This window comes from Mustela nivalis, assembly GCF_964662115.1.
Source record: "Mustela nivalis genome assembly, chromosome: 5".
In the NCBI taxonomy this organism is placed as follows: Eukaryota; Metazoa; Chordata; class Mammalia; order Carnivora; family Mustelidae; genus Mustela; species Mustela nivalis.
Window position 1 is genome coordinate 58307430 of NC_139024.1, and position 25934 is coordinate 58333363.

The 25934-nt window shown below is 43.0% G+C and overlaps 2 protein-coding genes across 5 annotated transcripts in view; both read right to left on the reverse strand.

The window, feature by feature from the left end:
* Positions 1-25934, reverse strand: part of PHACTR2 (phosphatase and actin regulator 2) — a gene marked incomplete at its 3' end in the record, with an annotated part of 257615 nt that overhangs the window by 219922 nt on the left and 11759 nt on the right. The window lies entirely within an intron of this gene.
* The window catches only part of AIG1 (androgen induced 1), a 481448-nt gene continuing 474476 nt past the window's right edge, over positions 18963-25934 (reverse strand). Inside the window, exon 4 of the mRNA XM_082730812.1 lies at positions 18963-19046. Coding sequence (XP_082586938.1) covers positions 18978-19046 — 69 coding nt within the window. The 3' untranslated portion in view covers positions 18963-18977. The remainder of the gene's footprint in view (positions 19047-25934) is intronic.

The window sequence follows — 25934 nt, forward strand, 5'->3', positions numbered from 1 at the left end:
GGAGGGCTTTGTGGTCGAGAAGCCTCAGAAAGACACCAGCATAGCAGTAAAGCTGACTCGCAGCCGCTGGAAGTAGTCGCAAAGACACCCACTCCGTTAGCACAGCCATCCGCTTACCAGAGCCCGTGGATGGATCTACCAACAGCTCTGCTAACTGCAAACATACCTCTCTCTAGCCACTGTTTTGTGGACCATTTCCCACTGTAGTTCTCTCTAAAGCTGCTGCTCAGGGCTAATCTCCATAACAGTGTGTGGGAAGGAGGAGGAGCAAAGCAGGGAGAGGGAGAGACACCTGCCCAGGGACGCCATCACCTCCCCAGGAACAGCTCTGGGAGCTGCGCTGAAAAAGCATAAAAGTCCCAATCAGTTGAAAGCTATCGATAGAACACCTTCTTGGTTACATTTGAAAGGCAATATACAAGAACAATGTTCATTGCCTATATCGTTGATAAATACATGACTTCTCATCTCATAGTTGAATGTCCAGCATACTGAGAGTAGTTTCCTACTAGACAGTATGCCCATAAACCCAAAGTCATTGGCCATTAGGGCCCAACAGATGGCAAAAAATCAGAGCCAATGGGGCTCCACTTGTGACTTTAGACCAATGGTAATACCCCTTGTGACTATAGGCTCAACAAATCTTCATTTTAAAAATGTCAACTCTGCCCACAATATTAATTTTTTAAAGATTTTATTTATTTTTATTTTTAAAGATTTTATTTATTTATGACAGAAAGAACGAGAGAGGAAACACAAGCACAGGGGAGCTGGAGAGAGAAAAGCAGGCTCCCCACCCAGCAGGGAGCCCAATATGGGGCTCAATCCCAGGACGCGGGAATCATGACCCGCTTAACAACTGAGCCACCCAGGTGCCCCCTAAGATTTTATTTTTAAGAAAACTCTATACCCAACAAAGGCTGTGCACCCACAACCCTGAGATCAAGAGTTGCATGCTTTACTGACTGAGGGAGTCAGGCACCCCTGCCCACAACATTTTAAATTCTTAAATGTCATGATACCACAAATGCTAATCTTTGGTCAAACCTCATGTGAGCCTAATACACTTAAGGCAAACAGAACCTCTTAAAGAGCAGAGAAGGATGAAGAAAACATTCCAGCTAACCTCATAGGATTGGATTGAGGCTTTTAGCTTTTAAGTTCCTGGATTTTTATACATATAATCTCCACTCCTTCAAAATCATTTACTAAATTTAATGCTAAGCACTGGGAGTCAAAAATAAAAGTCTCTCTGTCGGGTGGAGATCTTCTTTAATAGACATCCTATCAAATAATTTAGCAGATAGAGTGTCTCCCAACCCCTCAGTTATTTGAATACTGCCTCTGATTTTTGCCATATCTGCATGCCAATTATACTTTTATCTCTTTTTTCATATTTCTGTTTAAATCACTTCATTTTCACCAAAGCTGTTTTAGAAGAACTATTTCTGTAACCACTATGAATGGAAAAGGAGAATCACTTGCCATAAATAGAAACAAACCATAAATGTAAATAAATACCTAAAATACAAACAAGTTCTATCTATATCCCATACAAAATGATCTCACATGCCACTCATGGTATGCATGCTACAGTTTGGAAAATACTTCCATATAATCTAAAGCAAATGTGGGCACATCAAATTCTTAAGGATTTACCCTCCACATACAAGAAAGTCTTAATAATCAAAGAATAGGTTGAGGCCATTTAGAGATGGAACGTGCAGTAGTGAGGAGATACTAGATTGTGCCAATAGCAAAAAATACCCAGATCTCATTGGTGTGACACCAGCAAAATTTATTTCTGAATCACACAAAGGCCACTGTGAGGCCAGGTAACTCTCCAAGGAGGTTGTCCTCATGTGGTAACTCAAGGTGGAGGGCAATAGAGACTTCATCGTCATGAATTTTCGACCTCCCTGTTGATAAGGTGAGGAAAGAAAGTCTAAAGAACTACACACAAGATTCTCATGGCCTTGGTCCATTCGGGACACACATCTTTCCCTCATCTTTCCACGGGCTGGAATTAATCACACAGCCTTCCCCAACCGCAGGGGAGGCACAAAAGTGTGGTTGCTTCTCATGGACATGAGTGAGCACTAGAAGTCCCCCCCAAATATCGTTTGGGAAGATTAAGAGACTAGTCCAGAAGAAACAATCTCTAGGGAGAAATTTATCTGTGAACAGAAATAGAGGAAAGAACCAAGGACAGAGAATTGAATGGATAAGAAGTATTTTCAGACCATATCTGATTAATAAAATCCAAAATGCACATATTGACCTATTAGACTGCAGAAATGCTGTCATCACCTCTTCATTAGGAAGAGATGTGTACATAATTACCATATTTGCATGCATAATTATCTTCTGCTTATATCTTAATTCAGGTCAACGTGCATCTCCTGGATTCCTACAATGTGCAGGAAACACACTAAGTTCTAAGCACGTGCAATCTAAATATATAAAATCTAAAATATAATTCTATATATATAATCTAGAATATAAGTCTATATATATATAAAACCTAAAATATAAAAACAAAATGACATGTGAAGAAGGAGATTTGCAAATCATCATGAAAGTATCAGAAACATTTGAGATTCTCAACTCCACTTATTTTTCTTAAAGATAGATTTACGTACTTATTTATTTCGAGGTTGGGGGAACAGAGGGAAAGGAAGAGAAAATCTGGAGCAGACTCCCCACTGAGCCCAGAGCCCTATGCAGGCCCATCTCACAATGATACCAAGAGTCTGGTGCTTAACCGACTCAGCCACCCAGGTGCCCTCAGCTACCTTTATAAAGAAATCAGAGGAACAGTTCTTCCAGTATTTACTGCATTCTGGATTTAACACTTCAGGCATGCTTTACAAATTCCCCACTGCTTGTATATCTGAAAGCAGGGAATGTGGAGAAGAGTACTACTTCCAGAAAATACAGCTCAACAGACATTTACTGAGCCCCTACTCTGACCTAATAATGGGGGCACAGTCAGAAGGGGGTCACTCTTGTCTCCCTAACCTTCAGGCTCTGCTCTCAAGGTCCAGTCTATGATCAATGGGGAGAACGAAGTTTCTACAACCTCGCTCACTGCTTCTGAATAGAGATATGAACACGTTATTTCTGAACACTTATTTAGAGTTTACAAAGGCCCTATCACTTCATTATTTCATTTCATCTCTGTAACAACGCTGTGAAGCGAGAAATATTTAATGAATGAAAGAGAAAACCTGGAGAAATTAGAGAATAGGCCTTCAAACATATTTCTAGTTCAGGGGCAAAGCCAGGCCCAGGACATAGTTCTCTCGACTCAAGCATTCCTTTTTACTACCCAGTAGATTCAACATCTTCCCCACGAAGAATTCCTTAGATACTATCAATGTTTAAGAAATGAAAGTAAAGGAAAATACGTAATAACAGAAAAGAAGTGTTTATGATACTGTAGTGAATGAAGAAAGAGTAAAATTTTATATGATCACAATTACATGAAAAGATGCCCAACAGACTCTAGCAAAATTCTTCAGGTGGCATAGAGAGAGCACTGAGGACAGTTGACATCTTTCTTTTTAAAAAAAGATTTATTTATTTGAGAGAGGGAGAGAGAAAGAGCACATGGGGGGAGGGACACAAGGAAAGGGAGAAGGAGAGACAGTCTTAGGTGGACTCTGCACTGACTGAGGAACCCAGCGTGGGGCCCCATCTCCTAACCCTGAGCTCAGGCCTGAGCCAGAACCTTAACGGACTGTACCAACCAGCGTCCCTGCTGACACCTTGATAAAGGTAAGATTTGACACTTAGTGCTTCTTTGTTCATTTTTTGAGTCCCCTTCCTTCTCTCCACCCGCCTTAACCCAGAGCCTACCTTAAACCTCAACTCAAATTTATTTGCAAAAACCAGATTCATGTAAGCCACACCTATTGCTTTCAAAATGACTCCAGAATACTTTCAATACTAAAGCTACTTGGGTACGTGGAGGCCATGGATTAAATATATGAAAGTGTCATAGTGACAAGACAAAGGCAGCTGATCTGGTAGAGACCAAATCATGAGCATAACCTGGGGATTGGGAACAACACAGAACTGAGTGTTTGTTTGCTAATAGCTTTAGATAGATAATCTGCAGATACATTTCAAAAGGAAATTCTGGTCAAACAGATCAACCCTATTTAGATCCTGACTCAAGCCATCATTTAGGATGCAACTGGGGAAATTTGAACACTGACTGAATAGTTAATGATATTAATGTTAAATTTTTTTTTTTTAGTGTGATAATGTATTGTGGTTTTGCTTTTTAAAAGAGTTGTCATTTCTTAGTGTTACATACTGAAATATTTAAGGGAAAGATAATATGATGCTCAGAATTTAAAATATTTTGAGTTGAGAACAACAAATGGGAGAAAGGGTAACTGTTGAAGGGCAGGTGATGAGCCCAAGAGGACAATTCTATCTCCTTTTGACTACATTTAAATTTTTCTAAAGAATAAGCTTAGCGGCACCTGGGCGGCTCCGATGGTGGAGCATCTGATCTCGGGTCTTGATTTCAGGGTTGTGAGTTCAAGCCCCATGTTGGACATGGAGCCTATTAAAGAAAAATATAATAATAAAATAAATAAATAGATAAGTAAAAAAATTAAAAACAGAAGTCTGCAGCCTCTTTAGTAACTACAGTTTTTTGTCTTACCAGCATCCTTTTGTCCTTTCTAGACATAACCACTTCCCCCTTTACTCAGGAAACTGCCCCCCCTCCCATTCCATCTGGCTGTGTTGGGACCAAGAGCCACTATCCACAGGGGTGACACGAGGGGATTTAATCAGGACTTAGCAGAGCCCCTGGGCTTTTATGTGTAGATTCTACGAGAGAGAAGCTCTGCCTTTTCTCTGGGATTTCTCACTGAGATGACTAAGGCATGGAGTTACTGGTGACCATACCTGATCCCACAGTAGGAAATGAACCCACCCCAGACACTCAGAACTAAGAGAGTGGGGCTGGGGCAGGGTGGGAAGGGGGATGAAAGGGAGAGAATGAGAAGGAGAATAAAAGGAGAGGATGGCATGTTTTCAGTCTCTGGATCCAGTGTCCACTTCATGAGAAGCTTCCTGCTAAATAGGGAGCCACTACAAGGGTTTTAAATGCCAGAAGTTTACTGCAGTCTGCGTCTCTTACCAGAACTCCAGACTCAAATAATTTTGCAGATGCGACTGACTCAAGGATCTGGAGATGGGAAGAATCCCTCTGATAGCCAGGCAGGCCCAATATAATCACAAGCGTCTGGATGAGGGGAAGGTGAGAAGGTCAGAGCAAGGAACAGTGAGGAGAAAGTGGAGGTGGGCATGGTGCCCTCTGAAGATGGGGGAGGATGGGAGACGGGACTCAAGTACCAGGTGGCCTCTGAAAGCTGGAAAAGGCAATGCAACAGATTACCCTAGAGCCTCCAGAGGGAGCACAGCCCTGCCAACACCTTGATGTTTAGGACTTCTGACCTCCAAAATCAGAAGCTAACAAATCTGTGTTGTTTTAGGTGACTTGGTCTGTAGTCTTTTGTTACAACAGGTACAGGAAATGAATACACCCACTGTCTATTCAACATCTGTCTCTGGGCGTCTCACGGACACTTCCTCGATGGATCCAGAGTGAACTTCCCATCTTCTCCCCACACTTGCTATGTCCAGCCCTGCCTCCTTCAACCCATGGCAACTACATCCTTCCTTCACTTTGGGAAAACACCTCCGAGTTGTCTGAGACTCCTCGCGCAGACCAGATCAGCTCCTTCAAAAATCACGCGAATTTCACCTTCGAAATGTATCCTGGTCAGGACTCTGTGGCACCACACTAACTGTATTGCCACCAGCCTGTCCCGAGCTGCCCCTCTGTCTCCCCTGGAGCATGGAAATAAACTCCGCCAAGTCCTGCTTCACCCTCGTGCCCTCCAGTCTACTGTCAACACTGCGACAGAGTGAAGCCTGTTAGAGTCTTAATGAAGTCAGGTCACTCCTCTGCTCAGAACTTGCACGGGCTCCCCTTTCCATCCAAAGTGAAAGCCCATTGGCTCTCTCCTGTCATTCTCCCCCACTCACCTTGCAACCACCATCGTGCTCTAGCCCTGAGGTCTTCAAACCCCCCTCGCCCAGAATGTGGCCTCCCAATTATCTGCTGACTCCCTGCTCTGAGCATTTGCCCATGCATCACTGTGGCCATGAGTCTGACCTTGACCATCCTACGGTAGCCACCTGCCCCCAAGCACACATCCATTGGCATGCCTCTGTTTCCTTTTCTTTCTCTTTTTTCTGTAACACTTAACCATTTTCTAATGTACGATAAAATGCATATATACATCATGTTTATTCCTTATTTTCTGTCTTTCCTTGCTAGAACCTAAGCTTCACGCAGGCAGAAAATTTGGTCTTGATTTAGTTCACTGATGTCTTCCAAGGACATAGAGTAATGAATGCCTGGCAGATGGCAGTTGCTCAATAAATACAAGTAGAATGAAAGAAGGAATACATGAAAGCTAGTTTTAGCTGCAGTCCAGCCACTTGCAACCAGAAAACTCATACACCTCTATCGACCTGAGTTGTCAATCTTGCTGGAAAACTCTGCTGATGGTGATTGATGTTTTACACCCCCATCCGATGGACAAAAGGTGACCATCTCTACTTGTGATCACTATTCATGCTTCTGGTCAAATATACCAATCGATACATTTCCCATTATACTTCCCACATATTAGGGCTTTCATTTTGCTGGGGTTGCATTTGTTATTTTTAGGGCTTGTTACGGTTTGTGACTTGGCCATTTAGGTTCTGCCAAAGCCTCTGCTTCCCGATCAGCAGCCCTTCTGAGAACTGCTGTCCGTGGCACTCACCAGGCACCTTCTCCCAGTGTCGTACCTCTACAGGATGCAAAACACAGCCGTGGGCTTGTCATCAGCTCTGATGGGCTACCCCGGGTCCCACACAACTTACTTCTTGCTCTCCACCTCTTTCATGGAGGGCTTCCCCTTTCTAATGAGTTAAATGTGAATGAGAGTTAAAAATACAAAATCCAAGCCAAAGATCTCTCTGACATAACAGAGGGCTCCAATCCCAGGAAAATGAAAATATACAAAACCAGTAATAATGTTAAAACTGTTTATTTTCACTCTTGAGTATTACTTGGATCTCTCTAATGTTAAAACATAGATTAAAAATTAAAATTAACCAAGGAAATTAATTTTCTAAGGCATTTCAAAAAAATCTTTTCTGAGACATTTCAACACCCCCAAGTTTCAGTTATCTCAGCTTCTTGCAATCAAGTTTTATAGACAGAAGTTTGTTTTTAAATTTTTTAAAGACTTTACTTATTTATTTGTTAAAGAGAGAGCACAAGCAGGAGGAGGGGCAGAAGGAGAAGCAGGGTCCCCTCTGAGCAAGGAGTCTGATGCCGGACTCAATCCCAAGACCCTGGGAACATGACCTGAGCAAAGAGACCAATTGAGCCACCGACGTGTCCCTAGACACAGATGTTTAATTCAAGGTTGGGAAAAACCACTTGTTAACAGTTATATATATTGCAGAAGATTAAATGCATATGATAGAATCTTCCTGACTTTTTTGAAAAGTGTCAAGAAAAAGAAAACAGTTTTTCATCTTTTTGCTAGAATCCGTATTCGCTTGGGTCCCGTGTAACTGGTCTACGTACTTTTGAACTATGCTGCCTTTGTATTTTTACTGTGTTTTACATTTTATTGAAAATTCTTTCATTTATTTCTTCTCTACTCACTGCCTTTGTTTTGTGGTAAAATGTACATAACATAAAACTTACTATTTCAACCATTTTTATATATTCGAACCGTAGCATTTGGTACATGCACCAGTATTTCCAGAACTTTTGATTTCAAGGAGAAACTCTGTACTTGTTCAATAACTCATTTTCTTCCTAGCTCCTTGGCAAATGCTAACCTCCTTGGTCTTTATGAATGTGCCTAGTCTAGGAATCTCACTGAAGTGGAATCATACAGTATTTGCCTTTTTTGTGTCTGGCTTATTTCATTTAGTATAATATTTTCAAGGTTAATCCCTGTTGTAGCATTTGTCAGAATTTTATTCCTTTTAACAGATAATATTCCTCTGTATGCATATATTTTGTTTATCTAGCTACTCACTACCTTCGAGGAAAAAAATAGGGTTTTTTTTTTTTTTTTTGGTTATCTGTTTTGAGTGCTTTGGACACGTTTCTTAATTTCGCTTTCGCTTTTATCTTACGTAACAAGATTTTGTGAGGTGAAGATAAGATACACAAATTTTAACACAAGATTATTATCCTTGAAAACTCACAGTCCCATGGGAGAGACAGTGAAGTAAACAGATTATTCCAGAGAGACCGTGTTAGGCTATGAGACCACAGTGAAAAGAGCAAGTAAGTCTGGCCAGAGGAGCTAAAATTAAGTTTTCAGTGAAGCAATAGCATCTGACCAGGGTTTTGAAGGATGACTCCAAGCTCTCCACCAGAGAAAAAAAAAAGAAAGGAGCCTTTCAAAGCACAGGGAAGCACACATGTCAAGACATGGAGAGAAAAGAGAACAGGACACAATTGAGAGACCACAATCAGAAAATAGTCTCTTGCACATCCGTGACAGTTTTTTTTTTTTTTTTTAATGATTTTGTTTATTTATTTGACAGAGAGAGAGAGAGAGAGCGAGCGCACAAGCAGGGGGAGAAGCAGAGGGAGGCGGAGAAGCAGGTCTCCCAGTAAGCAGGGAGCCCACTGCAGGACTCCGGGATCATAACCTGAGCCAAAGGCAGGTTGTGACCGACCGAGCCCCCAGGCAAACCCCCAGAATAGTCTTGATGGAGGTAAATATCCAAAGTGAACTGAATTTCCTCAGACTTTGTGAGCCAGTGGTTCATGGTGAAATCCCATGACTGGTAATAACGCAGCTCTCCCTGCCTCACTGCCACACTTCAGCCCCACTCCTGAGGCAGGGATCTGGGTCCCCAGCAAAGTGGTCCCATGAACCTGGGAGTCTCCATTCCCAATCTTCCGCTCCTTCAGGTAACCACCTTCAAGGTCCCTTGATGAGGCTCTCACCACTACAGCTGTGGGCATGCTGAGGCTGTGTCAGAGGCCTTCAGAGGCTGTGCTCCCCAAACACCTGACTATGCCGGTATGCTGGAACTGATCAGACCAGGACTCTGGGCATGTCTCCTGCACTCCAGGTTGGTGCAGTTTAGCCTTACAGCTCCTTTCTCCAAAGGGCTAAGATACAAACCATGGGGCCTGATGGGTGCCCACCATAAAATTTCTTCCTGAAAAGTTTTCTCCAACAACCTCTCCCATCCAGTTATTCCTTCAACAAATATTAACTATCAAATATTCTATTATTCTAACAAAAGACAGTTCAAAAGAAGATGACGTGTCCCTGTTCTCGTGAAGACTATCTTATTTTCTAGTCTGTGTATGTGTGGAGCGAAATGCAAACAACACACAGCGAGATCATTTGAGGGGGTGAGAAAATGAATTATGAAGTGGGAGGAACAACACAGGAGTGGGGGTGGGGGAGGATGATGACTGATATGTGTTGAATGACTGGCCTAGGGAGATGGGGTCTGGAGCTGACCTCTGGTGCTCAGCTGAGGTAGAACCAGGCGTTTCCCCAAGACACTGGCAACAGAAACCCGGTGTTCTCACCAGCCACCCTCCGGAACTCACAACACACAGCCTTGTTTCATGTGCATGATTTTGTCTTTTGACCAGAATCTCTACACAAATCGTGAGAGGACAAAAGAGATAATCATGTCAAAAAATGGGCAGAAGACACGAACAGACACTTCTCCAAACAAGACATACAAATGGCCAACAGACACAAATGAAAAAATGTTCGTCATCATTAGCCATCAAGGAGATTCAAATCAAAGCCACATTGAGATACCACCTTACACCAGTTAGGATGGCCAAAATAACAAGACAGTAAACAAGTGTTGGAGAGGTTGTGGAGAAAGGGGAACCCTTTTATACTGTTAGTGGGAATGCAAGTTGGTGCAGCCACTTTGGAAAACAGTGTGGAAATTCCTTAAGAAATTAAAAATAGATCTACCCTATGACCCTGCAATTGCACTACTGGGTATTTACTCCAAAGATACAGATGTAGTGAAAAGAAGGGCCCCTGTACCCCAATGTTCATAGCAGCAATGTCCACAGTTGCCAAACTGTAGAAAGAACCAAGATGCCCTTCAACAGACAAATGGATAAAGAAGATATGGCCCATATATAAAATGGAATATTATGTCTCCATCAGCAAAGAATGAATACGCAACTTTTGTATCAACATTGGCAGGACTGGAGGAGATTATGTTGAGTGAAATAAGTCAAGCAGAGAGAGTCAATTATCATATGGCTTCACTTACTTGTGGGACATAAAGAATAACACAGAGGACATTCAGAGATGGAGAGAAGTAATTTGGGGGAAACCAGATGGGGAGAGGAACCATGAAAGACTGTGGACTCTGAAAAACAAACTGAGGGTTTTGGAGGGGAGGGGGGAAGGGGGATGGAAGAGCCTGGTGGTGGGTATTAAGGAGGGCATGTATTGCATGGGGCACTGGGTATGATGCATAAACAATGAATGCTGGAACACTGAAATAAAATAAAATAAAATAATTATAATACAAAAACAAACAAAAAAACATGAGAAGACTTACAGCAACTCAACATTTTATTAGTACGAATAGTCTATAAATGCCACTTTCTCAGAATTACAGAATTAAACTCAGAACAGAGTTATGAAACTCCTTCTAAATAGTACCTAGTATTTTTTTTAAAAGACACACTACATATCATCATATTTCAGGTTCAAATTAAATTTTAAAAAATTCCCACATTCATTTTTATCTCCATATATAATAAAAGCAGTAAGAGGTAAATAATTGAAGGAAACACTTTAGGTTAGTCCTTTTTCAAGGGCAACTTGTTCCTTCCTACCTGGTCTATGTCTGATGTGAGGTCACCCAGTCTTTTTTTGGGCAAGGCCCCATTGTGGAATAATCAGCTCGAAGAAGCAGGGAGTACAGCCTTCATAGTCTCCTGGATGCGCAAGCACCCTCTACCAGTGCTGGAGAGCTTGAGGGTCGACCCGCCGGCCAAGCTCAGAGAGAGGGTAAGCATTATATAAACGCGCTGACTGAACAGTACTGGAATGGGACCTGCAATTACTGACAAGCCACAGCCTCCCTAAGGGAAACCATGCTCAGGGGTCCAGAGCCTCCTGAGTGGGACAGAATAGCTCACCAGCAGCACGTGTGTCATGCCAAGGTCAGAAGGAGGTCAGTCCTGCTGCATCTCCTCCAGTTCTTGCCTATGTTGGGGATGTGCTGGGCCTGTGCCAGGCTGGCTACCCACTAAGCCAAACTGGGTCCAAGACTGATTAACCCAATCTGGCAGCCAGGCTCAGGAGTCTGGCCAGATCATCACTTAAAGTTCCCTAGGGTACTGACTGGTCTTAAGCCTGGAACTCCTGTCAACTCTTGACATCACTCTCCTCCCACCTCCCTCTCGCGCTCGCGCTCTCTCTCTCTCTCTCTCTCTCTCTCTCTCACACACACACACACACACACACACCCCTTGCATTTTACATTGCAACTGTCTTCCCATGATCCCTACACTTCCTCCCATTCACATACCTACACTGCTCCCCTTGCCTGAAACTATCTCTTCTCCCTCACCTGGTGAATGCCCACTTAATCCTTCCTGACTCAGTACAGGTATCCATCACCTCCCCTGGGTGACCCCTCCTGACAGCTCCAGTCCAGGGCAGGTCTTCCTCCTAGGGTAGCCCACATTACACTATGTGGAAAGGTACCAGAAGCGAAATTAGTCAGAGTTCTGTTTGTGTTGCAGAAAAAAGATCCTAAGGGGCTAATGATGTCTTATTCACTTTTTCCTGTGGCACGTTCCGTAGAGTAGATTCTCTGTCAGCATGGATCAAATGAACAGACAAGTCAATGGCAGAATCTAAGTAAGACAGTTCAAGACAGTTGCCCAAAACTGAGTCAGATTTCTGGTCATTTTTAATTGGCTACTAGTCCCATGGTTCATAGATGAATCAGCCCAGTTTAAGCTGTAGAATCAAACACTCACTCCAGTGCCTAATGAATCAATCCATCAGTCTGAAAAATCAGAACTGTAGGGCTCTTTTTATAAAGACAGAAATTGTGTGGGGCACCAGGGTGGCTCAGTCAGTTAAGTGTCCAACTGCTGATTTTGGCTCAGGTCATGACCTCAGGGTTGTGAGATTGAGCCCCACGTTGGTTCTGTGTGTAACCTACTTAGGATTCTCTCTCTCCCTCTCCCTCCGCACACTCCCCCCACCAGCTCACTCTCTCATTCTCTCCCCCTAAAAAAAAGAAAGAAAGAAAAGAATGCTGCAACATACTTTTTTCCAGGATCTCTCTCCATGAGTGCAGTCATTTAATTACAGGATTGATTTTAATTTTTTTTTAAACCTAGACAATTGTATTTCAATAAATAATACTACACAATTTTTACCAAAAAGATTTTTAAATATCAAATTATTTTCTTAAAACAGTTCTCCTACAAGAACTCTACATCTTGATAATGTTTTCATAACAATCCTCACAATTCCTCACATTTTTTTTTTACTATTGGAAAATAACTGACAACATTTGCTATACGGCAAAGAGAGGGAAGAGAAGGCGTTGTCTTTCATGCTCATGAATGAATTATATTCAATCCCTTCCTCCATTGTCTCTTCCTACTTCAGACCCGGGAAGATCACAGGGTGGAAGAAAGGAGAGATGTCAGGACCGAGTTACCACTGGTATACATAGCATCACAAACTAATAAATAACTCATAAGTCTTCCCCTTCTCCCTCTCCTTCCCTTCTCTTGACATTTCCTCTGTAGGATCCGTGACAATTTCGAAACAGGCCAGTCTCACATTAGATCCAGGGACTCTAGCTGTGAATTCATGGCCCTGGAAATGTGACTGGCACTGACCCGCTTGATTAGATGCAAATAAAAAGCGGATGCCTGTGATGGGAATGTTTCAGCTAAGATCCAAAGCTACCCCAAAGACGTAGAGGACAAGGACACTCGCTCAGTTGGAACAATCATCTATATATTATAGTGGGGGAAAGCCTTGATCTCATTCCAGGAAATCTTCACAGACCATTAAATATTAGGTCATTCCTCATGTGGCCCAGCAAGTCTCCACTCACCCCGTATGTGGGAGAAGCCAAAGAGGGGCTGGGAGGGGCTGAAAACTACTCTGACCTGTTTCTCCTGCTAGTCCTCCCCTTTTCTTTCACTGGGCTTTGTAACAGACGTCACTTCCTCCCAGGGACAGAGGGAGGGAGAAGCCTAAGCTGCCCCCACGCATTCCAGCTGCTCAATCATTAGAGGGGACTTCCTGCATTACAAAGCTACCTGATCACCCCTCTTGGTCCACAGTTTGCAGCAAGGGCCTAAAATTCTCTTCAAAGTCTGAAAATCCAAACACACCTGTGTACTCAAATGCCTGTTCATAAACAAACAGCATTACCTGATTTTGTAAAAGGACTTTTACCTCTTTCCATCGTAAAAAAATTCTACCTTGCCACGGCAGAATTCACTTACGTATCCTCTTCTCCTTCTTCTGCCCGAGATATTAAGAAAAACTATAAAGGTAAGAATAAGGAAAATAGTGTGCTGCCTGGTCTCTCTACCATGGGTCCTAACAAGTGAAAATGAACATGGAAACATTTAATTTGGTCTTTATAATAGATGTGACACTCAGAACTTATTTTTCAAAAACCTAGCACTATTACTGCACATGTACTTAGAAATACAAGCTTTCTAATGCAGATAGAAGATCATTTATATAGTGAAGGGAAGAAGCTAGGTAAAGGAGATTGGAACATTTTGGAGAAAAAAGAGTAGATCACTTCTTTCTCTCCATAATACTGTTAAATATAAATAGAAGAAGACCATTAAAAAAAAATTATTTCTTTATTTGAGAGAGAGAGTGCGTGCGAGAATGAGCAGGGGGAGGGGTCAAGGGAGAAGGAGAAGCTCACTCCCCAATAAGCTGGGAGCCTGATGCGGGGCTCAATCCCACAACCCCGAGATCATGACCTGAGCTAAAGTCAGATAATTAATCGACTGAGCCATCCAGGTGTCCCAAGACTATAATTATTATTATTTTTTAAAGTATTACCACATGATCACTTCACACCTAAAAACAAATAATTCCTTAATATCAAATATCCAGTATTGCTTTTCTGTACAGTTTGTTTGAATAAGAATCCAAATAAAGCGCAGACATTTTAAATTGTACAATGCTTCTCTTAATTCTTTCCATTTCCAATTCATTCCTGATCTGGGGCACAGATGAAAACATAGGGCAGGAGATAACGAAGAAGAAGCGGAGTCTGTACAGCGGACGGACCCAAGGGAGGTCCCAGGGGGAAAGGGCTCATGCTGGTGGGGCTCCTGAAATAGGTGAGACAGGACACGAGGGATCACATCCTTTCTTCAAGTGCATTTCTGAAGAAGGAATAAGGAAAATGAAAGCAGCCCTGGGAAGGGTGGTCTGGCAGGAATGTGCAGAGGATGCTCAAGGCTGGTAGATGGTTCTAGCTTATCCCACGGACCACAGGCCTGAATTTGCCAGGTTCAAGGACACAGCTTAACTTATGTTCCCACTCAAGAGGTGTCACCTTTTTTTTTTTTTTAAAGATTTTATTTATTTATTTGACAGACAGAGATCACAAGTAGGCAGAGAGGCAGGCAGAGAGAGAGAGGAGGAAGCAGGCTCCCTGCTGAGCAGAGAGCCCGATGCGATGCGGGGCTCGATCCCAGGGTCCTGGGATCATGACCTGAGCCGAAGTCAGCGGCTTAACCACTGAGCCACCCAGGCGCCCCAAGAGGTGTCACCTTTATGTTTCTTTCAGAATCCAGGCAAAAGAAATGACATATCTGTGTCTTTAAGATCACAGCATGCTAATGAGCATGGAGGGATGGAGGGAGGGGAGGGGAGGGGCAGGCTGGGGTGGGGTGGGAGTGGAAACTGCGGGGAATGAGTGCGTCCAGGCCTGAGATGAGACCATCTGGAAGGAGAAGTTGGTCGAAGTAGAACAGCCAGAGTTTTGAGATACTGGACTAGACCACATGGCAGGGTCAGTTCATGGGGGTGTCAAGACCCTGTGCAGTGACAACAATGAGCTCTCTCCCCCTTTGGCCACACCTGTTGTAGCCCACCCAGCCTCTGACTCTTCCATACCCTTCTCTTTCTTCCTCTCCCAACCCCCAACCAAAGAGCTGTTCCCACAGATTCCAGAGTATAACTGATTTGCAACCCTAAACTTGGAATCAGAAGACCTGAATCTGAGTTCTGCTTGTCGTTCACTGGCTATAGGACCCTCATCCTTGAAAAGGGGTAAGAGTCAAACTGGAGGCAAGCAGGTATGAAGATCAAAAATGTTAATAGGGAGTTCTCTGTGATACCACAGTGATGATGACGATGAAGAAGAAAGTAATTAACACACATAGGAGTGTGAAGGACCATAAAATGGCCTTTATCTCGCAGGTAACATTTATTCTTTAAAAGGAAATATGGTCAAACCAAATGAATCTCTTACTGGTGAACTCTGTGGAAAAATGTCCAGCCAGCTCCTCTGGGGCTGGTCAGGCCCTTTTTTCTGGCCTCATTTTTATTTCAAAGACAAATGTGGTTTCTAAGAGGAAGGAAGACAGGCAAGTAGCACATCTGCCTTCGTGTCTTTGGACATCATTTCCATTAACTCTTGGCACCCAGGAGCATCGGAGATGCCCAGAACGAAAGTCCATATTTAATGTCTTGAAATAAATAAATTTAAGGACTAAAGTCCAGAATAACCAAGGGTTAGACCATATAGAACCTCATGTCATAAAATTCTGTGTTGAAAAATTCTAATCCACGCTGGAGAATTTGGTAATTAGCTACAGAGGACAGAAACCTCCCTGAGGTCCCTGAATTATGTTCCTTCAACAATTTCTTAAAGATCTTGAGTTTTCACTGTCCCTTCTACTACTAACTCCAATGAGACACTATAAATAGATTAATTACTAAAAGTAAAAAAGCTTTGGTTTCTTCCTTCTTCCTTCCCTCCTTTCTTCCTTTTGCTCATTCTCTTCTTTCAAGATTCTATTCGTTTATTTGAAAGAAAGAGTGAGAGAGAGTGCTGGGGAGGGGCCGAGGGAGAGGGAGAAGCAGGCTCCTGGCTGAGCAGGGAGTCCAACAGCAGGCTCTATCCCAGGACCAGGGGATCATGACCTGAGCCCAACAAAGAGGCTTCTGGGACTGAGCCACCCACGCACCCCTAAACATCAGTTTAAATATAAAATGGAGGGCACCTGGGTGGCTCAGTCCATTAAGCATCTGCCTTGGCTCAAGTCATGGTCTCAGGGTCTTGGGATAGAGGCCCTGGTTGGGGGAGGGAAATCCCTGCTCAGCAGAGCCTGCTTCTCCCTCGGCCCCTCTCCCTCTGCCCCTAGGCCTTACTCATGCTCATGTTCTCTCTCTCTCACTGGCTCTCAAATAAAATCTTAAAAAAAGAAAAAAAAATAAAAAAGACATACACACAGCCTAAAAAAAACCCCACACAAAATGAAAACAAACAAATGTAAATGTGCCTTAAATTCTTCAGTATTTGTGATTATATTGCATGACAAGAACCCATCCAGAGGTGATAATTAGATTTTATCCACAAATGGAAGTAGAGGCCGATGGGAATAGGAGGTTGAGTCAACACTTCAGAAAGACAACAAGGCAACTCACATGATTAGTTAGGGGGAAAAAATTACTCAAACAGGTGGCCAGGGTACTACCAAATCAAGTAAATTCTGACACTCCCTGAGGTGGCTGTCTGTTTTATTTGCCTCTCCGTGGCCAGAAATTTAGGAACGCAAACTGGAGCAAGAGGAAAAGCAGAAAATAAACCCATAAAGGGCATGTAGAACATTTCTCTTGTTGACCATCACAGTAAGAGGACAGAAGGCACAAGAAAGTCACGCCTGGCCACCCCCCCCCCCACCCCCACCTCCCGCCCTGCCTCCCGCCCCCGCCCCTTGGCCGTCCTTTGTTCTGCACAGGTTCTCACAGATGGTGACAGTCATTGTTCCTGAAGGAATGCTGGGACAGGGGGCTGGAAGCAGGGAGCTGTAGCCGCTGGGCTGGTGCAAAGCAGGGAAGGTTTTGGGCTCCAAGGGATACCTTCCAATCTGCACAGCAAGGACAACAGAAACTTGCTCCAGGCAGGGTGGTGTCCCACATTTTAACTGACCCCCCAGAAGTGATCCCCCGATTCACAGACGTTCACGGTAATCTGACCTGAATGTAAATACATTCTCTTCTGAATCACCGCCCCCGTGATGCCCAGTTACGCAGGCCCCGCACAAAGGCGCAGGCAGGAACAAAGCAGGAAGCCTCCCTCCCACGCGAGAAGCGCAGATAAGCATCGCAGAAGCCCCAGTGGCTTTTATTAAAAGGGCATTTCAAAGCAAATACAGACATATATGGCCTATTTGTAAGTCCTGTGTATAAACACATACCTTCACACACAAAGCCTGCATTGTTCCTGAGCAACTGAAGAGCGAAGTGAAAGTGACTAAATAGCAGAAAATGGTATTTCCAAGGGTACAACAAAGGCTCATGACCCTTAACCCACCAGGAGCTGAGAAAGCGATGCAAGGGATGTGGGCCCGGGGGAAACTGCAAATGGCCCGTGATACTCTCCAGGTTCACTAGTGATCAGAAAAATGTAAAATTAAAGACATAATGCATACCTGCTAAACCAGCAGAAGCCAAAAACTGCTCATTATTTTCTAGTCCTGGCCTGGGTATGGGGAAATCGGCCCTCACACTCTGCTGTGAATAAGAATTTATGTAGACTTTTGGGGGGAAATGCAGCTGTACCTATTAGATCTTAAAAACTGGCAACCTACCGTATGTGGATTATATCTCAAAAAAACTGGCGGAGGGGGAATCTAATAACCTTTGAATTTTCTCATGGAATACGTTCACTTATGCAGGGAGACATATATCTCCATAGTTCCCTGAACATTGGTTGTGATATCAAAACATTAGGGGAGGGGTGCCTGGGTGGCTCAGTGGGTAAAAGCCTCTGCCTTCAGCTCCGGTCATGATCCCAGGGTCCTAGGATCTAGCCAGGGGTCAGGGCTCTCGGCTCAGCAGGGAGCCTGCTTCCTCATCTCTCTCTGCCTGCCTCTCTGCCTACTTGTGATCTCTGTCTGTCAAAAAAATAAATAAAATCTTAAAAAAAAATAGGGGAAAAATAGAATATTTGTTGCAGACACTGAAAGATACAAGAAGGGGATATTTGAGTTTGGATCATGCTAAATTCAATCACATAAACTGCAAGAAACTGCTCTATGTGTTTGAGTAATAATTAAATGTACTTAACTATACAAAATGATTTTTTTTAAACTTTCGTAACGGAAAGAATTTTTAAAAAACCTTATGATTCTGAATAAAGGTGATCTTTTTTTAAACTATATTTTGAAGAACATCTAAGTGTGGCATATAGTTGGACCACTCTTTATTTTTTTTAAGATTTTATTTGTTTATTTGACAGACAGAAATCACAAGTAAGCAGAGAGGCTGGCAGTGAGAGAGAGGGGGAAGCAAGCTCCCTGCTGAGCAGAGAGCCCAATGCAGGACTTGACTCCAGGACCCTGAGATCATGACCTGAGCCGAAGGCAGAGGATTAACCCACTGTCCCACAGGTGCCCCTAAAGGTGATCTTATTTAAAGCTGCAAAAAATGTAATGTTTATCAACAGGGAAGTACTTATACAAAATATACATATACACTAACATTTTCTGCAAACTTTAAAATGAATACATTTTTAGGGGCGCCTGGGTGGCTCAGTGGGTTAAGCCACTGCCTTCGGCTCAGGTCATGATCTCAGGGTCCTGGGATCGAGTCCCACATCGGGCTCTCTGCTCAGCAGGGAGCCTGCTTCCTTCTCTCTCTCTCTCTCTGCCTGCCTCTCAGTGTACTTGTAATTTCTCTCTGTCAAATAAATAAATAAAATCTTTAAAAAAAAAATAAAATAAAATGAATACATTTTTAAATTTTTTTTTAATTTTATTTTAAATTTTATTCAACTTAAATGTTTAAAATGAATAAATTCATGCATGTATATTGACATGCACGAATGTTCAAGAAATTTTGTGTAGAAAATGTAATTTGCAATTCCATGGCAATTTTAAAGCTGAGCTCTTTAGTAAATAAACTGGGTATTCTTGAAAGTTGAATATGGAATACAGGCACGGGGAAAGGAAATAATGTTGTACTTTATAACCACTGTATTGTAATTGCAATGTCTTAAAACAGTATTTAAAATTGTCACCATAGGGGTGCCTGGGTGGCTCAGTCAGTTAACCGTCTGCCTTCGGCTCAGGTCATGATCCCAGGGTCCTGGGATCAAGCCCCACATGGGGCTCCTTGCTCAACCAGAAGTCTGCTTCTCCTTCTCCCTCTCTCCTTCCCCCGACTCATAATCACTTTCTCTCTCTCTCTCACTCTCTCGCAAATAAATAAATAAATAAATAAAATCTTAAAAAATATAATAAAATTGGCACCATAAAAAATGTAGTTTGCAAAAAGTACACACGCATAATCCCAAATTTGTGGAGGAGAAAAAAACATTATTTGTTTCCAGAGAAGTAGCCTGAAAGAACACAAGCTCAATGTGAGAGGAACTGTGCTTTTATTATATCTATATCTGTATCTATATTTATACATACATATATACATATATATATATATATATATCTGTATCAGTTGAACTTTTTTGTTGTTTATTTAAGTATTCTCTACACCCAGCATGGCCCTTGAACTCAGGACTCTGAGATCAAGAGTCTCATGCTCTACAGACTGAACCAGCCAGGTGCCCTGGGTTGAACTTTTTATATTTCAAAGGTATTATTTTAATGATGGGAACATCTACACTGAGTTTGCTGAGGCTGGAAAAGTGGAGAATGGTTGTGCTTTGGTCTTCAACGTCCAGGCAAATTATTGGAGGTGAGATGACTTTCTAAAGGTTGTCCATTAGCTTAGCCACACCATACGGTGTTAACTTGAGAGGATCCACTAATTTGATAATTACTGTCCATTAACTAAAGGACATGGGAAAGAAGAGGCAGACATCATTGTCCCGTCATATCTGTGCACTTACTCTTCTGCTGATAACCGTGTGGCTGATAACAGTCCTCTCCCCAACTTCACTTTCCACCTCTTCATCAAACATGACACACACAGCTCAAAGTTCTCCACTGACTGCCCATCTCAGAGAAAAGGTCAGCATTGTCACAATGTTCTTCAGAAGCCCACAGCCTCGTGTGAGTGCACATCCTACCCTCTTCCCCAGCTCATTCCACTCTTCTGGCCTCTCTTCCACAAAGGAAACATCCCTGCCTCCAGCCTGGGCCTTTGCTCTTCTTTCTGCCTGGAGAGCTACCCCCAAGGCTCTCACTATCACTTCCCTCAGGGCTTTACTCACGTGTTCTCTGTATCCCAACACTCCCTTCTTCCTCCCCAACTTTATTCTCACCATCTAACACTCTTTATGTATTTTGTTTATCTTCTCTCTTGTCTCTCTCTCAACGGACAGATTCTCCCCCTGACAGTTCCTCTTTGAGCCCACTTCTTGACTAGGCCTCAACCTTGGCCTATAAATATTTGAACAAACAAACACTAACACGGTTTCTAATCGCTCAAGGTCACATCCTAGGAGGACCCCTGCCACTCTCCCAACCTTTAAAGTGTCTGCCTGAGAAAACTCAAGGCTGCAGAAAGAATTTACTATTTGTTCCAAGGACACCTGAAGATAGGGCCCCTGTTTCTCAGCCTCCGTGGGATGGTAGGCATCTAACTTCCATGAGCAACAGTTAACAAACCCAGATGGGTTTCCATGTACCAACTCCCACTTCCCAATTCTTGTGATTTTTCACATCCCCAACTCCACTGAACCCCTGCACTCCCCACTCCCTATCTCCCTCATTCTCCCTTTAAACTTCCAGTCACCTCCTTACAGATCAAAAGTTGGGTTTAGTTTATCCTGGACACTTCCCTCTTCTCCCTCTAAGCTTTTGGATGAAATATCATTGCTCACTTCTCCCCTTGAATATCTGGCAAGTGACAGGGGTGCTGAACAGGACCAATCATGCCTGCCTTTCAAAACTGATCTTCGATCTGTTTTTAGACCTGGGAGCACCATCTGCTACATCCTTAGCATCACCCACGGACGTGCACGTATACTAACCAAGTGGAAGGTGACTGAAAGTTGCTGTTGTGGAAAGTACTTGCTTCACAAGAAGACTCTTACTGTGATGGTGACTTCCTCCTCTCTGCTTCATTTCCATCCCGTGGTCCTAGTCCTGAAATGTCCCTTCAACTCCAGCGTCCCCAGTGTCTTTCTGGGTTTCCTCCCCAGAACCTCACTGAAAGCGTTTTGGCTGTGAATCTTACTAGCTTCCTTCAGACGCAGTCCAATGATGACTTTTCAGTGTTTATTCTTGAGATTCTCTTAGGGCTCTGAGTTGAGTGCTGCTAACCTCCCTCACCACACGCTCTTACCCTTCTCATTTTTTTTTTTTTTCCAGCTGTGGCTTCTCACCATTTCTGGGTGACTACAGAGAGTCCCAATATAATCTGTCACTTCCAACCAATGCTGTGTAAGCAACTACTATGGGTGAGGCACTGTGGAGTTTACAAAAGTCCAATACTCAAAGGTTGTGCTCAAAGAGAGGGGAGACCGGGTATATTCATACAAAAAGTTGAAGTTTATCGCACACTGGTTGCTTTAATAATAATTAGGAACATTCTTATAATAGCCAAGGCACTAATAAAGTGTCACATGACTGGCACAGTAAGTCAAAGTTCTCCATTTAGAGCTGTAGCCTTGGTCATGACTCTATTTCTCACATCTACAGGGTATTTTCCACAGGTAGTCTACCATTAACCACAGCTGACAAAACTAACGTATCTTCTTATCACATCCTCAAAACTGCCTATTTTCCAGCATTCTCCTAATTATCAGGGCAGCACCAACACTCTGATGTTTGGGGGGTCCCTCAGATGGGAGGTGCATGCCCCATCTGTCACGGCAATAGGTCCTGAGCTGTCCCTTCTGATTTCGATGGTCACAGCCCGGTCTGGACATCAGTAACTTCAACTCCCCTTTCCTTCAGCTTCTGCCCCTTCTGCTCTACAAAAGGTATCACTGACCCTGAGGAATGAAGAACTGAAAATTCTCCACAGACATAAAACTTTTCAAAAGTGTATATTCATTTTTCACTCTTGTCTTCTCATGTTTTAGGTAGTGCTATCTTAAGAAACAGATTTGAGGGGTGCCTTGGTGACTCAGTCAGTTAAGTGTCCCACTCCTGGTTTCAGCTCAGGTCATAGTCTCGGGGTTGTGAGATTGAGCCCTTTGTCAGTCTCCACATTCAGCAGGGAGTCTGCTTGAGGTTCTCTTTCTCTCTCTTTCTCCCTCTGCCCCAGACTCTTTCTAAAATAAAATCAATAAATCTAAAAAAAAAAAAAAGAAAAGAAATGAAAAGAGATTTGAGTTTTGAATTTCCACTGAATGTTTTTTTTTAATTTTTTTTTAAAGATTTTATTTATTTATTTGACAGAGAGAGATCACAAGTAGGCAGAGAGGCAGGGAGAGAGAGAGAGAGAGGAGGAAGCAGGCTCCCTGCTGAGCAGAGAGCCCGATGCGGGACTCAATCCCAGGACCCTGAGATCATGACCTGAGCTGAAGGCAGCGGCTTAACCCACTGAGCCACCCACGCGCCCTCCACTGAATGTTTTAATCTTTAAAAAAAAAAAATCAAGGTGAAGGTAGACAAACAAACTTTATAAGTCGTAAGATGAATACATCCTGAGAATGTAATGTCTGATAATCTGGTGACAGCAGTTAACAATACTGTAGTATACCTGAAAATTGCTAAGAGAGTGGATCTTAAAAGTTCTCGTCACAAGAAGACAAATTATAATTATGAGTGGTAGTGGATATTAATTAAATGTATTGTGGTGATCATTTTTGCTATACATATACATTTACCAAATCATTTATGTTGTATAGGTGAAACTAATACAGTGTTATATCAATTATATTCTCCCCCCAAAAATCAACTTCTATTTTTTAAAGTTTGTTTGTTTATTCATTTACTTATTTATTTATTTATTTATATGTAATCTCTATACCCAATGTGGGGCTCAAACTCACAACCCTGAGATCAGGAGTCACATGCTCATCCAGCTGAGCCAGCCAGGCACCCTTCTACTTCTATCTCTTATTCCTACCATCTACTGACCCTACAGACACAAGATTCTAAAGGGTTTGCAAATAAAAGTCTGAAGAGCCAGTTCACATGGGCACTCTTAAAGCAAAATATCCTACATAAGTGTAAGTCCTAAACACTCCCTCTCTCTAAGTCTTTCAGTGCTTCCAACTATTATAAGTAATATATAGTAAGATTTGCCAAAGAGGAAAGCAAAAGTAGACTTTCAAGTGAGATGCAAGTTTCCACGGATGGAATCTTGAGGTGCATCAATGTTATGAGATATTCACCCTTCAAATAGAGAGGACACTCCTCTCAGTGCGTGCATTGGCCAGCACTATCAGCAAAACTAAGAAGCCTATGTGAAAATGCAGAAACTCAACCCCTACCCCAAACCCATTAAATTTCAACAAGATTCCCCAGGTGATTCATAAGCATAGTAGCAATTGAGAAACGCTACATCCAGTAACATAACTCTGTTACCTAAACTGGACGTGAACTCAGATGAGATCAACAGACCATTACACTTGATGTGAGTCGCCTGCTGAGGCATTGAGTGATGTCTCAAGAAGCAAATGGGAGACTTGGTGCCTTCTGGGGTAGCTGATTAGAACTGTGGTGTGCCTTTGTTGCCTGTAACATATCACAAGGTGATAATGGCTGAAAACCATAGCCTGGGATTAAGGGCTTCCTTGATGGGCACAGGGACCAGCCGAATCATATCGAGACACCCCTTCCCCAGTTCACAGCAATACTTTCACACAGGTGAGACCTGCAAAAATGATCATCAAGGGAAGTCTCGGAAGGAGAGGGCTCCAAGAGCAACAGTTAAAGTAGGTGTAAACAGAAAAAGCAGGAGTGACAGCCAGGCAGTCAAAGGAGGAAGTGACACAGGAACATGTGTACACAGGTTTTGAGAAACAAGGCAGATTTTTCAGCACGAGAAAGTTCAGAACACCTCTTTCTCCTTCTGCAGCTGCTTATCCGCTGCTGGTGCCTCCAGTGTGTTCCTGAGCAAACGTTCCCATCTTGCTGTTCCCTGAGGCCATGGACTTCTTTAAGATCCCAGCCCTCTGGGAATTTGTCATCCCCGTGAAAACTATCAATCTGGTCTGGATAAATTGCTTCTGACCTAAGGCCAACTCGAAGCCCAAGCTGAGAAATGTTTAATCCAACCCAGCCAGAGGAATGCCATCCCATGTCCCAAATAGGCTCCAGAAGCCAGGATTACCATCTGACAGAATGTAATCCCCTGAGAGCCAGGATTTGAATCAAATTCACTACCACAGGACTGCATTTTGAAAAGAGGCACAAGCCTCACCTCTGTGTAAGACCCATTATTAAGGTTCCCAAAGGAAGGGAAGGTCTAGTGCAAATGACCATGGAGGGCTAAAGGGAAATAAAAGGGACCCAACTCTAGAAAACAGTATGTAGTTTCCCCAAATAGTTGAAAATAGAGCTACGCTATGACCCAGCAATTGCACAACTAGGTATACAAACATAGTGATTCAAAGGGGCACATGCACCCCAAATGTCCATTGACTGATGAATGGATAAAAAAGATAAGATGTGGGGGTATATCTACAATGGAATATTACACAGCTATCAAAAAATTGAAATCTTGCCTCTTGCAACGATGTGGATGGAACTAGAGGGTATTATGCAAAGTGAAATAAGTCATTCAGAGAAAGACAAATACCATATGTTTCACTCAGATGTGGAATTTAAGAAATAGAACAGATCAACATAGGGAAAGGGCAGAAAAATAAAATAAGATGAAAATTGGGAAGGAGGCAAACCATAAGAGATGCTGAACTCTAGAAAACAAACTGAGGTTGCTGGAGGGGAGGTGGGGTGGAATGGGCTAACTGTGTGATGGGCACTTGATGGAATGAACATTGGGTGCTATACGCAAGGGATGAATTACTAAATTCTACCTCTGAAGCTAATAAAAAATAAAAAACTAAAAACAAATAAAAGGGGCCCAGACAGCTCATGGTAAAGTTTACCCTACAGTGGGTGTGGTGGTTGTTGCAGGAGGGTGGGACATCGGTACCCCATTCCAGAGAGAAGAATGTCTGTCTCCATGACCAAGCCTTCTCCCCCATCTTCCTTATTCTGCTTGCTTCCTGGGGCCCACTCCCTAACGGGCTCCGATCCTGCACCCCAGCCACCTTTACTGGTCCCCAGGAAAATCCCTCCTCCTCACTCCTATCCCCACCAGTCCAAGATACCCCACTGTGCTACTGAAAGCCCACTTCATTAGAGACAAATGTTTCCTGACCCCTGTCATTTTGTTACTCTATCCCATCTCTTCTCTCTCACCTTAACAAGAACGTGACTTTTCTCAGTGACACTTCAGCTTCCCCGAAGCTCAGGAATTCCTCACCGTGCTCATCCTCTGGTCCACGGAGGTAGCGGAACTTTAGAAGTGTTCGCCCATCACCCCTCATCTCTTATCTAAGAACGATCTTCACACCTATGATGATACAAGCCAGCAGCCTCACTTGTCCCGCATAATGGATATAGCTCATTACAGAAATGGCTACCTGGCCCTGGCTGGGCGTCTAGACTTGGGATCCAAGGGCACTGAGGAGTCTGTCTGCTC